This window comes from Scyliorhinus canicula, chromosome 17 (genome assembly GCF_902713615.1).
Source record: "Scyliorhinus canicula chromosome 17, sScyCan1.1, whole genome shotgun sequence".
Classification (NCBI taxonomy): domain Eukaryota; kingdom Metazoa; phylum Chordata; class Chondrichthyes; order Carcharhiniformes; family Scyliorhinidae; genus Scyliorhinus; species Scyliorhinus canicula.
Window position 1 is genome coordinate 105473390 of NC_052162.1, and position 15754 is coordinate 105489143.

A 15754-nucleotide genomic window follows, 5' to 3' on the forward strand; every position below is an offset into this window, starting at 1 on the left:
GATGGGATCTATCCCAGGTTACTGAGGGAAGCAAGGGACGAAATAGCTGGGGCCTTAACAGATATCTTTACAGCACCCTTGAGCATGGGTGAGGTCCCGGAGGACTGGAGAATTGCTAATGTTGTCCCTTTGTTTAAGAAGGGTAGCAGGGATAATCCAGGGAATTATAGACCTGTGAGCTTGACGTCAGTGGTAGGCAAACTGTTGGAGAAGATACTGAGAGATAGGATCTATTCACATTTGAAAGAAAAGACTTATCAGTGATAGGCAGCATGGTTTTGTGCAGGGAAGGTCATGTCTTATAAACCTAATAGAATTCTTTTGAGGAAGTGACAAAGTTAAATGATGAGGGATGGGCTGTGGATGTCATATGCATGGACTTCACTAAGGCATTTGATAAAGTTTCCCATGGCAGGTTGATGGAAAAAGTGAAGTTGTATAGGATTCAGGGATAAAGAACTGGTTGGGCAACAGGAGACAGAGAGTAGTGGTGGAAAGGAGTGTCTCAAAATGGAGAAAGGTGACTAGTGGTGTTCCACAGGGATCTGTGCTCGGACCACTGTTTGTGATATACATAAATGATCTGGACGAAGGTATTAGGTGGTCTGATTAGCAAGTTTGCAGACAATACTAAGATTGGTGGAGTTGCAGATAGCGAGGACTGTCAGAGAATACAGCAAAATATAGATAGATTGGAGAGTTGGGCAGAGAAATGGCAGATGGAGTTCAATCCAGGCAAATGCGGCGATGCATTTTGGAAGATCTAATTCAAGAGCGGATGATACGGTCAATGGAAGAGTTCTGGGGAAAATTGATGTACAGAGAGGTCTGGGAGTTCAGGTCCATTGTACCCCGAAGGTGGCAACGCAGGTCGATAGAGTGGTCAAGAAGGCATACAGCATGCTTGCCTTCATCGGACAGGGTATTGAGTACAAGAGTCGGCAGGTCATGTTACAGTTGTATAGGACTTTGGTTCGGCCACATTTGGAATACTGCGTGCAGTTCTGGTTGCCACATTACCAGAAGGATGTGGATGCTTTAGAGAGGGTGCACAGGAGTTTCACCAGGATGTTGCCTGGTATGGAGGATGCTAGCTATGAAAAAAGGTTGAGTAGATTAGGATTGTTTTCATTGGAAAGACGGAGTTTGAGGGGGGACCTGATTGAGGTCTGCAAAATTATGAGAGGTATGAACAGGATGGATAGCAACAAGTTTTTTCCAAGAGTGGGGGGTGTCAATTACAAGGGGTCACGATTTCAAGGTGAGAGGGGGAAAGTTTAAGGGAGATGTGCGTGGAAAGTTTTTTACGCAGAGGGTGGTGGGTGCCTGGATCGCTTTGTCAGCAGAGGTGGTAGAGGCAGGCACGATAGCATCATTTAAGGTGCATCTGGACAGATATATGAACGGCGGGGAACAGAAGGAAGTAGATCCTTGGAAAATAGGCGCCAGGTTTCGATAAACGATCTGGATCAGCGCAGGCTGGGAGGGCCGAAGGGCCTGTTACTCATAGAATCATAGAATTTACAGTGCAGGAGGCCATTCAGCCCATCGAGTCTGCACCAGCTCTTAGAAAGAGCACCCTACCCATGGTCAACAACTCCACCCTATCCCCATAACCCCATAACCCAGTAACCCCACCCAACACTTATGGCAATTTTGGACTCTAAGGGCAATTTATCATGGCCAATCCACCTAAGCTGCACATTTTTGGACCGTGGGAGGAAACCGGAGCACCCGGAGGAAACCCACGCACACACGGGGAGGATGTGCAGACTCCGCACAGACTGTGACCCAAGCCGGAATCGAACCTGGGACCCTGGAGCTGTGAAGCGATTGTGCTATCCACAATGCTACCGTGCTGCCCATGTGCTGTAATTTTCTTTGTGCACATGCCGGAAGACACATTTATTCAACCCAGGGCCCTGCCTTTGGCAGGCAGAAGGGACAGGTCCACATCAAGTGTGGCTGACCAGGATTCTCTCTGGCTATTATCACCAGCCAATGGTATGTTGTAGGTTGACAATCAACCTGTTTGGTTGCAATATGAATGTACCTTCATTGGCCATCCAAGTCCTGGGGTTGGAGTCGATCCAAGAGCTTCTGACTGAGAGGCAGGGACAATACCCGCTGCACCATAAAACCTCCATTAGTAAAAGACACTTCCTAATAAACCTAGCAGGTAAATAAGGGGAAATATGTTTACTTCAGAGTGGTTAGAATATGGAATTCACTCTCGCAGAACATGGGTGAGTTGAAATAGCTTAGGTGTTTTTAAGAGGAAATGGGAGAATACATGAGAGAAAGAGAAGGGCAGGACTGGCAACTGAATATACCAGGGTATAGATGCTTCAGGAGGGATAGAGAAGGAGGTAGAAGTGGAGGAGGATTTGCATTACTGGTCAGAGATGATATCACAGCTGTGATTAAGGAGGGCACGATGGAGGATTCGAGCACTGAGGCAATATGGGTGGAACTAAGAAATAGGAAGGGTGCAGTAACATTGTTGGGACTACAACAGGCCTCCCAAAAGTGAGCATGAAGTAGAGGTCCAAATCTGCAGACAGATTATAGAAAAATGTCAGAGCAATAGGTTGGTTGTGATGGGAGATTTTAACTTCCCCAACATTGAATGGGATTCGTGTAGTGTTGGAGGTGTAGATGGAGCAGAGTAAGGAGCACCCAGGAGAGTTTTTTTAGAGCAGTATGTAAATAGTCTAACTCGGCAGTGGGCCATACTGGACCTGGTATTGGGGAATGATCCCGGCCAGGTGGTTGATGTTTCAGTTGGTGATTACTTTGGGAATAGCGATCACAATTCCGTAAGTTTTAGAGTACTCATGGACAAGGACAAGAGTGGTCCGAAAGGAAGAGTGCTAAATTGGGGAAAGGCAGAGTGTAACAAAATTCGGCAGGAGCTAGGGAATGTGGATTGGGAGCAGCTGTTTAAGGGGAAATCCACATTTGAAATGTGGGAGTCTTTTAAGGAAAGGTTGATTAGAGTGCAGGACAGACATGTCCCTGTGAAAATGCGGGATAGAAGTGGCAAGATTAGGGAACTATGGATGATGGGTGGAATTGTGAGACGAGCTAAGATGAAAAAGGAAGCATACATAAGATCGAGGCAACTCAAAACTGATGAAGCTTTGGAGGAGTAGCGGGAAAGTAGGACGAATCTCAAACGCGCAATAGAGGGCTAAAAGGGGTCATGAAATATCTTTGGCTAACAGGGTTAAGGAAAATCCCAATGCCTTTTATTCATTTGTAAGGAGCAGGAGGGTAACTAGAGAAAGGATTGGCCCACTCAAAGACAAAAGAGGGAATTTATGCATGGACTCAGAGGAAATGGGTGAGATTCTCAATGAGTACTTTGCATCAGTTTTCACAAAGGAGAGGGATAAGACGGATGTTGAGGCTAGGGATGGATGTTTAAATACTTTAGGTCAAGTTGTCATACGGAAGGGGTAAATTTTGGATATTCTAAAAGACATTAAGGTGGACAAGTCCCCAGGACCGGATGGGATCTATCCCAGGTTACTGAGGGAAGCGAGGGTCGAAATAGCTGGGGCCTTAACAGATATCTTCACAGCATCCTTGAGCACGGGTGAGGTCCCGGAGGACTGGAGAATTGCTAATGTTGTCCCTTTGTTTAAGAAGGGTAGCAGGGATAATCCAGGGAATTATAGACCTGTGAGCTTGACGTCAGTGGTAGGCAAACTGTTGGAGAAGATACTGAGGGATAGGATCTATTCACATATGGAAGAAAATAGACTTATCAGTGATAGGCAGCATGGTTTTGTGCAGGAAAGGTCATGCCTTACAAACCTAATAGAATTCTTTGAGGATGTGACAAAGTTAATTGATGAGGGAAGGGATGTAGATGTCATATACATGGACTTTAGTAAGGCGTTTGATAAGGTTTCCCATGGCAGATTGATGGAAAAAGTGAAGTTGTATGGGGTTCAGGCTGTACTACCTAGATGGATAAAGAACTGGCTGGATAACAGGAGACAGAGAGTAGTGGTGGAAGGGAGTGTCTCAAAATGGAGAAGGGTGACTCGTGGTGTTCCACAGGGATCTGTGCTCGGACCACTGTTGTTTATCATCTACATAAATGACCTGGAGGAAGGTATAGGTGGTCTGATTAGCAAGTTTGCAGATGATACAAAGATTGGTGGAGTTGCAGATAGCGAGGAGGACTGTCAGAGAATACAACAAAATATAGATAGATTGGAGAGTTGAGCAGAGAAATGGCAGATGGAGTTCAATCCAGGCAAATGCGAGGTGATGCATTTTGGAAGATCAAATTCAAGAGCGGACTATATGGTCAATGGAAGGGTCCTGGGGGAAATTGATGTACAGAGAGATCTGGGGGTTCAGGTCCATGGTACCCTGAAGGTGGCAATGCAGGTTGATAGAGTGGTCAAGAAGGCATACAGCATGCTTGCCTTCATCGGACGGGGTATTGAGTACAAGAGTCGGCAGGTCATGTTACAGTTGTATAGGACTTTGGTTAGGCCACATTTGGAATACTGCGTGCAGTTCTGGTTGCCACATCACCAGAAGGATGTGGATGCTTTGGAGAGGGTGCAGAGGAGGTTCACCAGGATGTTGCCTGGTATGGAGGGGGCTAGCTATGAAGAAAGGTTTAGTAGATTAGGATTGTTTTCATTGGAAAGACGGAGTTTGAGGGGGGACCTGATTGAGGTCTACAAAATTATAAGAGGTATGGACAGGGTGGATAGCAACAAGCTTTTTCCAAGAGTGGGGGTGTCAGTTACAAGGGGTCACGATTTCAAAGTGAGAGGGGGAAAGTTTAAAGGAGATGTGCGTGGAAGGTTTTTTTACGCAGAGGGTGGTGGGTGCCTGGAACGCTTTACCAGCGGAGGTGGTAGAGGCGGGCACGATAGCATCATTTAAGAGGCATCTAGACGGGTATATGAACGGGCGGGAACAGAGGGAAGTAGACCTTGGAAAATAGGAGACAGGTTTAGATAAAGGATCTGGATTTGCGCAGGCTGGGTGGGCCGAAGGGCCTGTTCCTGTGCTGTAATTTTCTTTGATCTTTGAGAACCGGAAAGGCGAAGAGGAAGTCAATAGTATGGAATATGTTGTTCATCATAGAACATTACAGCGCAGTGCAGGCCCTTCAGCCCTCGATGTTGCGCCGTCCTGTGAAACCCCTCTAAAGTCCCTCTACACTATTCCCTTATCGTCCATATGCCTATCCAAAGACCATTTGAATGCGTTTAGTGTTGGCGAGTCCACTACTGTTGCAGGCAGGGCATTCCACGCCCTTACTACTCTCTGAGTAAAGAACCTACCTCTGACATCTGTCCTAAATCTATCCCCCCTCAATTTAAAGCTATGTCCCCTCGGGCTGGACATCACCATCCGAGGAAAAAGGCTCTCAATGTCCACCCTATCTAATCCTCTGATCATCTTGTATGCCTCAATTAAAACACCTCTGAACCTTCTTCTCTCTAACAAAAACAGCCTCAAGTCCTTCAGCCTTTCCTCATAAGATCTTCCCTCCATACCAGGCAACATCCTTGTAAATCTCCTCTGTACCCTTTCCAATGCTTCCACATCCTTCCTATAATGTGGCAACCAGAACTGCACGCAATACTCCAAATGCGGCCGCACCAGAGTTTTGTACAACTGCAACATGACCTCATGGCTCCGAAACTCAATTCCTCTACCAATAAAAGCCTTCTTAACCGTACACCTTCCTAACAACCCTCTCAACCTGGGTGGCAACTTTCAGGGATCTATGGACATGGACACCGAGATCTCTCTGCTCGTCCACACTACCAAGAATCTTACCATTAGCCCAGTACTCTGCCTTTCTGTTATTCCTTCCAAAATGAATCACCTCACACTTTTCTGCATTAAACTCCATTTGCCACCTGTCAGCCCAGCTCTGCAGCTTATCTATGTCCCTCTGTAACTTGTAACATCCTTCTGCACTGTCCACAACTCCACCGACTTTAGTGTCATCTGCAAATTTACTCACCCATCCATCTACGCCCTCCTCCGGGTCATTTATAAAAGTGACAAACAGCAGCGGCCCAAAACAGATCCTTGTGGTACACCACTAGTAACTGGACACCAGTCAGAACATTTCCCATCAACCACCACCCTTTGTCTTCTATCAGCTAGCCAATTTCTGATCCCAACTGCTAAATCACCCTGAATCCCATGCCTCTATATTTTCTGCAATAGCCTACCGTGGAGAACCTTATCAAACGCTTTACTGAAATCCATATACACATCAACTGCTTTACCCTCATCCACCTGTTTGTTCACCTTCTCGAAGAACTCAATGAGGTTTGTGAGGCACGACCTACCCTTCACAAATGAGAGTGGCAGCTCACAAGCAGATTCATACTGAGATTATGAGTAGCTAAAAGAGGTTGTAAGATTTACCTAGCTCATGGGTGAACGATGACATAATAATTATCTTTATTAGTGTCTCAAGTAGGTTTACATTAACAATGCAATGATATTACTGTGAAAATCACCACATCGCCACACTATGGTGCCTGTTCGGGTACACTAAGGGAGAATTCACCCAGCAAGCACGTCTTTCGGGACTTTTGGGAGGAAACCAGAGCACCCGGAGGGAACCCATGCAGACACCGGGAGAACGTGCAGACTCCACACAGACAGTAGCCCAAGCTGGGAGTCGAACCCAGGTTCCTGGCGCTGTGAAGCAACAATGCTGACCAATGTGCCACAACATAGCCCTTGTAGCGTGTAGTTCTCACAGTGAGCTATGTACTCAGTTGGTAAGTTACCTGTCTGGAAATGTAAAAAGAAAGCGACCACCTGGAGGCTGGAAATAAATGATCTTTTTTCTATAAGAAATGTAATGTTATGGAGCATGTGACGTATCACAGAACATAAACCAGTTGTTTTTATAGTTTAAAGTATAAGTTTCCGGTCAATGAACAAGTGTTTATTCGATCAGGCACTTTTGTCAGTTGATCCAGTAAAGGTTTTGGAAATAAGATCAGGATGCAATCAGTTATTAAAGGCAAGTCTGAATTTCTGTTTAACAGTTATCTGTTATCACTGACTTCCTCATGTCTCCCTCCTCCCTGGACACGGCCTGAGACTGAACATGACCATAGAACATTACAGCACGGTACAGGCACTTTGGCCCTCGATGTTGCGCCAACCTCTGAAACCACTCTAAAGCTCATCTACACTATTCCCTTATCATCCATATGTTTATCCAATGACCATTTAAATGCCCTTAATGTCGGCGAGTCCACTACTGTTGCAGGCAGGGCATTCCACGCTCTTACTACTCTCTGAGTAAAGAACCTAAATCTGACATCTGTCCTATATCTATCTCCCCTCAATTTAAAGCCAATTGCCATGTTACTTTCTGATCTGATCCTACGTTGAACTGCTGACTACAGAACCTCTCCATCACTCACACTCCTTCTTTTATTTCATCCACCTCAAGTCTTTTTTTAAATTTAGAATACACAATTTATCTTTTTCCAATTAAGGGGAAATTTAACGTTGCCAATCCATCTGCCCTGTCCATCTTTGGGTTGTGGGGACACGCAAACAAGGGGAGAATGTGCAAACTCCACACAGACAGTGACCCAGAGCCGGGATCCAACCTGGGACCTCGGCGCGTGAGGCAGCAGTGCTATCCACTGCGCCACCATGCTGCCAAGTCTTTTTTTGGGGTGAAATCTTCACCTTGCCTCTGCTACCTCCAGATTTGAATTTTCCAATGCTCTCCCCACTGGAACCCCATCTCTCCCCTCCATAAATTTACTTCTACCAAACTCTTCTGGGCATTCAATAGTTTAGTGGGAATAGGGTGAATAGGTCAAAGGGACAAAATAAGTTTTTGAGAGAGTATGATGAGGTGGAGAGATAGGTAGGAAACTAAAGATACATCTGAGTTGATGACGAGGTAGAAAAGATCTTTAGAGGCAGTTTGGCCTGGCAGACTACAGAGCAGGAGTGATGCAGCAGAGGCAGCTAATCAGATTACCTCAATCTTAGTGAGAAAGAAACTCCATGAGCTCCTCACACTTGTCGTTAAGAGATGAAAATGGAGGAAACAGGGAGAGGGAAAGCCCGTCAAAAGGAACTAACTTGTGTTGGAGATATTAAAAAGTCAGGACACTCTGTATTTAACACAAAGTTAATTTATTTTATTATGATCTAGAATATTAACCCCTTTAACTGGGCTGGAAGTGATTATCAGCACAAACAGACTCTAATGAACATTGTTAGACCATAAGACGTAGGAACAAAAGTACGCCATTCGGTCATCAAGTCTTCTCCGCCATTCAATGTTTTCATGATTGATCTGATATGAAATTCCTCAACTTTCCCATCTTATCGCCATAACCCTTCATTCCCCTACTGATTAAAATCTGCCTGTTTCATATTTAACTGTCTAGCCTCTATCGCCCCATGCATTATATAATTCCACAGATTCACTACCCTCTGGTAGCAGAAATTGCTCCATAAGGGGGAATAACTGCTCATCGTCTACTCTCTCAAGCCCTCTGAGAATCATATGTGTCTCAATAAAGTCACCTCCCACTCTTCTAAACTCCAATGAGTACAGACCCAATCTACTCAACCTCTCCTCATAAGAAAATCCCTCGATATCTTGGATCAAGCTAGTGAGCCTCCTCTGGACTGCCTCCAATGCCAATATATCTTTCCTTAGATAAGGGAACCAAAACTGTTCACAGTATTCCAAGTATGATCTAACTAGTGCCTTATATTGTTTTTGCAAAACAAATCCCTTTATTATACTCCATTCCATTAGAAATAAAGACCACCATTTAATTTGTCTTCCTGCTGAACTTGCATGCTAGCTTTTTGAGATTTATGCACGAGAACCCACAGATCCCTCTGTGCTGCAGCGTTCTGCAGTCTTTCTCCATTTGAATAATATTCAGCTCCTTTATTCTTTCGACCAAAGTGCATAACTTCACATTTTCCTACATTATATTCCATCGGCCATGTTTCTGCCAATGTATTAAATGTAGCGAACAACAAAATCCACTCAATGAAGTTACTTGTGAACTCGCTGGTGTCTCAGCAGGTGTGATGAATGAGTGAATCTTTTCTTGCACTTGGAACAGGTGAATGGTCTCTCCCCAGTGTGAACGCGCTGGTGCAGAATGAGCTCAGATGATCTCCTAAACCCATTGCTACAGTGAGAGCACCTGTACGGTCTGTCATCAGTGTGAACACGTTGATGGGTCATCAGTTCCTGGGAACTTTTATAGCACTTCCCACATTCGAGGCATTTAAAAGGTCTCTCATCAGTGTGAACTCTTTGGTGTGTCATAAGATTAGATGAATTAATGAATCCATTCCCACACTTCGAGCAAATGAATGGTCTCTCCCCAGTGTGAACTCTCTGGTGTGTCAGCAGGTAGGAAGACTGAATGAATCCCTTCCCACACTCCGAGCAGATGAACGGCCTCTCCCCAGTGTGAATGCGTTGGTGTCTCAACAGGTTGGACTTATCAGTGAATCCCTTCCCGCACTCAGAGCAGATAAATGGCCTCTCCCCAGTATGAACCCGTTGGTGTGTCAGCAGGTTGAAGGAATCAGTAAACCCTTTCTCACACTTGGAGCAAGTGAATGGCCTCTCCCCAGTGTGTGTGCGTCGATGAATTTCCAGTTTTGATGGGGATTTGAATCCCTTTCCACAATCCGCACATTTCCATGGTTTCACCGCAGTATGACAGCATTTATGCTCTGACAGGCCATGTGATTGGCTGAAGCGTCGACCACACACAGAACATGTGTACAGTTTCTCCACACTGTGAACAGTACTTTTCGTTTCCATGTTCAAAATCCGATTACATTCAGAAAAGGATAAATTGGGCGACTGTCAAATCCTTATGTGATGTTTGGTTTCAATTTCGCAAATGCCATCTTCTAATCCCCTGTGAAATTGATTGAAAACAGAAAAAGGGAGAATTTACAAAAACATAAAGGCAGGTTGTGAAACTCAATTGAATTAATTTGATCATTTGTAGGGCCGATGCTCACAAAAGGTGTTGAATAAAGTTGTTGGGATTGTTGCTCATTGAAGTCCTTCAGGGAAGGGAACCTGTCACACAGTCTTTATGGCAGGAGAAAGAGAGAGTGGTGTTGGAAGCAGTGTCAGAAGGATGGCAGGGAGTTCCTCTGGAGAGAGAAAGAGAGTAGGCCTTTCAGCTTGTGCAGAATGCATTCTTGGGAATAAATATAGTGCAGATTTGAAACCTAAGAGAAGTGGGCAAGAAAAAATATTTCCCGACTATGAAAGATACTGTGGGAAGGTAAAGCTGATAAGCCAACTGCACATGATTCGTGGGTGGGTAGCAGTCGAAACCTCAAGTGAACACATCGGCAAAAGAGATGGTAAAGTAAAAAGCATTGCTATAAACACAGTGTCAGTCCAGAATAGAAATTAAGAGACAAACATTTGTCTTGGTTTGAGTTTTCTGTGTAAATCCTCCCTAACTAATCCCCTGTAAAAGATATTTCCAGAATCTATCAGTGTCAGTCCAGGACTGACTGTAACATTAAGTATGCTAAAACATTATATTCTGCGGTCTCTCCTTCCTTCCCTATGCACAGTATGCATTGTTTGTACAGCATGCAAGAAACAATACTTTTCACTGTATACTAATACATGTTACAATAATAAATCAAATCAAATCATGGTGGAAATTCACACACACCTTTTCTCCTGCTGGCTGGAGCAGGGTTACCACGCATGCGCCCTGCTGCACCTTGCCACTGTAAACATGCGGAACTGGATGCGGAAGAAGCGGCCCCGGAATTACCGCCCTATTCGCGATAAACGGGGGGGTTGTACATCACTATTTTGGCCCTTTGCCCTTCGCTGGGTGTTTATGAAGCCTCCCCACCCACTCCGTCGCCTCCATTGCCCTCCTACAATCGGCTGTTCCTCATTTTTTGTTCAGTCGAGGTCACCGCCTTCCTGCAGCTGCAACAACCATACTGCGCATGCTCGATTCAAAACACTCAACTGCGCCTGCGTAAAAGGCTCCAGTCAGGGCTGGATACATTCTCTGTTGTCCAGCATGCTGGGAAATGACATCGCCATTGGAAGATTATATTGTTGAATTCCTAATTATCGTTTCTTGTCTGATGACGATGGAGCCATAGGACCTAGACTTATAATTATTGGATTTTGGACAGAAAAACCAAAGTGCACAGGTCCTCCACTCCTGTTCTGAATGTATTTACCAGCTGAACAAACCACTCCTTCTGCACTGTCGGGGTTCTATGGAACAGTTAGATGTGAACTGACACACAAACTCATTGGAAAATCCGCTGGTGGGGTGAATAAATGTTATTTTCCCCCCGTACGTGGGTACATTTGAATTGTGCCTTGTCAGCAAGAATGTGCTGATTGTGGATCAAATAACTTGAACATGGATGTTTTAATATTCCGAAAGAACAATAATTATAATTATCTATATTCTGTTCAACATTTCTGACACTGACTTTCAATTGCGTACTTTTACTGATTCAATTAAGTTCAATTCTAATTCTATCAGCCACTTTGCTGGGATTTGAACCTCTGCTACTGGATTATCACAAGAGTGATTTATAGATATTTATAGAACATACAGTGCAGAAGGAGGGCATTCAGCCCATCAGGTCTGCACCGACCGACTTAAGCCCTCACTTCCACCCTATCCCAATAGCCCCTCCTAACTTTGTTGGACACTAAGAGCAATTTAGCATGGCCAATCCACCTAACCTGCATGTTTTTGGACCGTGGGAGGAAACCGGAGGAAGCCCACGCAGACACGGGGAGAACGTGCAGACTCCGCACAGACAGTGACCCAGTAGGGAATCAAACCTGGGACCCTGGCGCTGTGAAGCCACTTGTGCTACCGTGCTGCCCAAATTTGAATTTGGGTTTATTGCCATATGTTATGAGGTGCAGTGAACAGTATTGTCCTGCGTACAGTCCAGACAGATCATTCCATACATAGAAAATATAGGACAATATTTGCACAATGTCAATACATTGACATTGGGTGAAGCATATGGAATGTAGTACTACTCAGTAGAGAAGATGCATGGAAAGATCAGTTCAGTCCATAAGAGGGTCATTCAGGAGTCTGGTAACAGCGTGGAAGAAGCTGCTTTTGAACCTTTTAGTGCATGTTCTCAGACTTTTGTATCTCCTGCCTGATGGAAGAAGTTGGAGGAGAGAATAACCCATGATTATGTTGCCTGGTTTCCCAAGGCAGCGGGAGATGTAGACAGAGTCAATGGATGGGAGGTAGGTTCACAGGATGACAGCTGTGTTCACGACTCTTTATAGTTTCTTACGGTCTTGGGCTGAGCAATTGCCAAACCAGGCTGTGATACAGACAGATAGGATGCTTTCTATGGTGCATCTGTAAAAATTGGTAAGAGTCAATGTGGACATGCTGAATCTCCTTAGTTTCCTGAGGAAGTATAGGTGCTGTTGTGCTTTCTTGGTTGTAGCGTCAATGTGGGTGGACCAAGGCAGATTGTTGGTGATGTGCAAACCTAGGAATTTGAAGTAAACCATTTTCACCTTGGCACCATTGATGCAGACAGTGCTGTGTATGGTACTTCGTTTTCTGAAGTCAATGATCAGCTCCTTAGATTTTCTGATGTTGAGGGAGAGATTGTTGTTGTTACACCATTCCACTAGGTTCTCTATTTCCTTCCTGTACTCTGACTCACCATTGTTCGAGATCCGACCCACTACGGTTGTGTCATCAGCAAACTTGTAGACAGAGTTGGAGCCAAATTTTGCCACACAATCATGTGTGTATAAGGAGTATAGTAGTGGGCTAATTATGCAGCCTTGCGAGGTTCCAGTAATGAGGATTATCATGGAGCAGGCGTTGGTGTTTATCCTTGCTGATTGTGGTCTATAGCTCAGGAAGTGGAGGATCCAGTAGCAGAGGGAGGAGCCAAGTCCTAAGTTTTGGTGTTTTGACATGAGCTTGGCTGGGATTATGATGTTGAAGGTGAAGCTGTGGTCAATGAATAGGAGTCCTTGTTGTCGAGACACTCCAGGTGTGAGTGCAGGGCTAGGGAGATAGCTTCTGCTGTGGATCAGTCGTGGCAGTATGCAAATTGGAGGAGATCAAGGCGTTCTGGGAGTATGGGATTGATAAGTCTCATGACCTGCTTCTCGAAGAACTTCCTATTGATAGATTTTCCCACTTTGATTTTATCACTATGCAACCATCTCCCCATCACAATTGAAAGACAACTTTACCAGGTAGCATCACATGGGCAATTTCACATGTAAAGTAAACAGGGGCGGTTTTAGCAAAGGGGACTAAATCGCTGGCTTGTAATACGGAACAATGTCAACAGTGTGTGTTCAATTCCCGTACCAGCCTCCTCGAACAGGTGCCGGAATGTGCGACTAGGGGTTTTTCACAGTAACTTCATTGAAGCCTACTCGTGACTATAAGCTATTATTATAATAAGCACTATAATTCATAAATCAGTGTCAAGCACCCAAGAAATGGAGTAGTGCCCATCTGTATCTCTCTCTAACTCACAAAAAGTAAAATGTTGGAAATACTTAATTGTCAGGCCAAGACTGTGCAGAGAGAAACAGTTAATAATTCAGATCACTGAACATCCATCAGATCGGCAGGAAAAATTGGAGTTACAACAGATTTTAGGAACGATTACAGACAGCGAAAGGGGATGAGGGAAGAACAAAAAGATAAGTTTGTGATTGAATATGTGGGCGATTACATAACAAAAAGAATGAGGATGCAAGGTCAAATCAACGGGAATGAAACCAGTGACGAAGCTAAAGTGGAAAAGTAATTCTGTATCTGTCATCTAGTCCAGGTCTGATTTGAAATGTGTTGCTTCTCTTGACCACTTTATTCCACACTGAAAACTCTCCACCCTGCTTCGCCGTTACCATTTACAAATATATCTCTTGCAAACACACACGAATCATACAGTAAAAGTCTCATTAGTTTTAAGCATTGAACTTAATGAACAGAAATACTTATGACCTGAAATTTGCCATTCAATCCTTCAGGTCTATGCCTTGCAAAAGAACAATCGAGTGCAATGTCACGGTCTAGGTCTTACTGTCTCACCCTGTATATTACAGCACTCAGCTGTTTTTCCAAGTGTTCTTTTCTTTAGTCCAATGATGAGGAGGGGGGGGGGGGGGGGGGGGGGGAGGCGGGATGGGGTGTTATTCTCCCTCAGTCAAGCTCCATGCCCCACCTCTGGGTGAAATAAATTCCTCAACAGAATTAATGGAACACTCCGTAACACATTCCCACTCAGTAACACATTATCCGCTATGTTAGAAGGTCCTGATGGCAAATCCCATTGTCATCTTTGCTGACACACCCTCAGAGCATTGAGAGAGTGCTGCACTGGCAAATGCGCTGTCCTTTGTTTGAGGTTATAAACTGAGGTCCCCTCCGCCCTATCAGGTGGATATAGAAGATTCCATGTTACCATTTTAACAGAGAACAGGGGACCATGTCCTATCCAATATTTATCCTTCAATCAACATCACAAGAACAGATTCGCTGCTTATCGTGATGCTATTTGTGGAAGTTGTTACGTTTCCTACAATACAACAGTGAGCTCACTTCAAAAGGGCTTCGTTGACTGGGAAGTACTTTGGAATTGCGGCGGTGGTGAAAGATGCTATACAAATGTGTGGATTTCTTTCTTTCTGGATCTGTGTCCCAGGTTATTGATCTCTTTGCTCACAAATCGATCCTTCTGACTCACTCTCATCTCGGTCTGAATCTTACATATCTCCAATCAAATGTTCCATTAGAGTCCAATGTTCCAAATAAAACAACCCCATTGTATCCAATGTTTCCTCACAGATACTTTGATGTGAATAAGATTCAGGAGGAGATCCCGAACACTCTACCCTAATCTTATGAATCAGATAATTCTCACTTGGATCCTGTTTGGCATTGACCCACTGCTATCAGTCCCACAGAAAGTGAATATAATAATTTTGTGACTTAGCAGTTTTGTTGGTACGGAGGCTTGAGTGGAACTTGCCGCTTAAAAGTGTCATTGTTCATTGCACATTAGGATATAGTGACAAGAAAGCCTTGCACGTGTGTCACCCCCATCCCACTGACAAGCTGGCCTCATGGGCAACCCCTACCAAACCAGCCTTGCACACCACCTTCCAGTCACCAGCCAGCCCAGCGCGCATGTCCTCTCCCCGCCCCCAGTGACAAGCCAGCCTCACGCGCCTCCCTCCAGTGACAAGCCAGCCTAGCGCGCCTCCCTCCAGTGACAAGCCAGCCTAGCGCGCAGTCTGTTCCCCCCCCCCCCCCCCCCGCCCAGTGACAAGCCAGCCTCACGCGCCTCCCTCCAGTGACAAGCCAGCCTAGCGCGCCTCCCTCCAGTGACAAGCCAGCCTAGCGCGCAGTCTGTCCCCCCCCCCCCCCGCCCAGTGACAAGTCAGGCTCACGCATGTGCCCTCTCCTCCTGTAACAAGCCGGTCTCACGTACACCATCCTCCTGAAGTCACAAGCGGGCTAACATTCACTCCTCCCCCAGTGACATGCAGGATTCACTTGTGCCCCCTCGCCAGAGGAAAGCCGACCCCAACACCCCTCCACCCCCCACCCACCCCCGAATCAGGAGAAGGTGTTCGAAAGGGTGGATCACAAATATTTATTTGGAACTCTGCAAGCATTCAGGTTCAGAACATACTTTG

At 45.2% G+C, this 15754-nt stretch overlaps 1 protein-coding gene across 1 annotated transcript; it reads right to left on the bottom strand.

The window, feature by feature from the left end:
* Positions 1-8161: 8161 nt before the first annotated feature.
* On the bottom strand, positions 8162-11393 carry LOC119952002 (gastrula zinc finger protein XlCGF7.1-like). Its single transcript, XM_038775459.1, has 2 exons — positions 10731-11393; positions 8162-9947 (listed from the first exon to the last, which is right to left on the bottom strand). Exon 2 carries the CDS (start codon positions 9845-9847, stop codon positions 9062-9064), a length of 786 nt encoding a protein of 261 aa, XP_038631387.1. The 5' UTR covers positions 9848-9947; positions 10731-11393; the 3' UTR covers positions 8162-9061.
* Positions 11394-15754: the final 4361 nt, after the last annotated feature.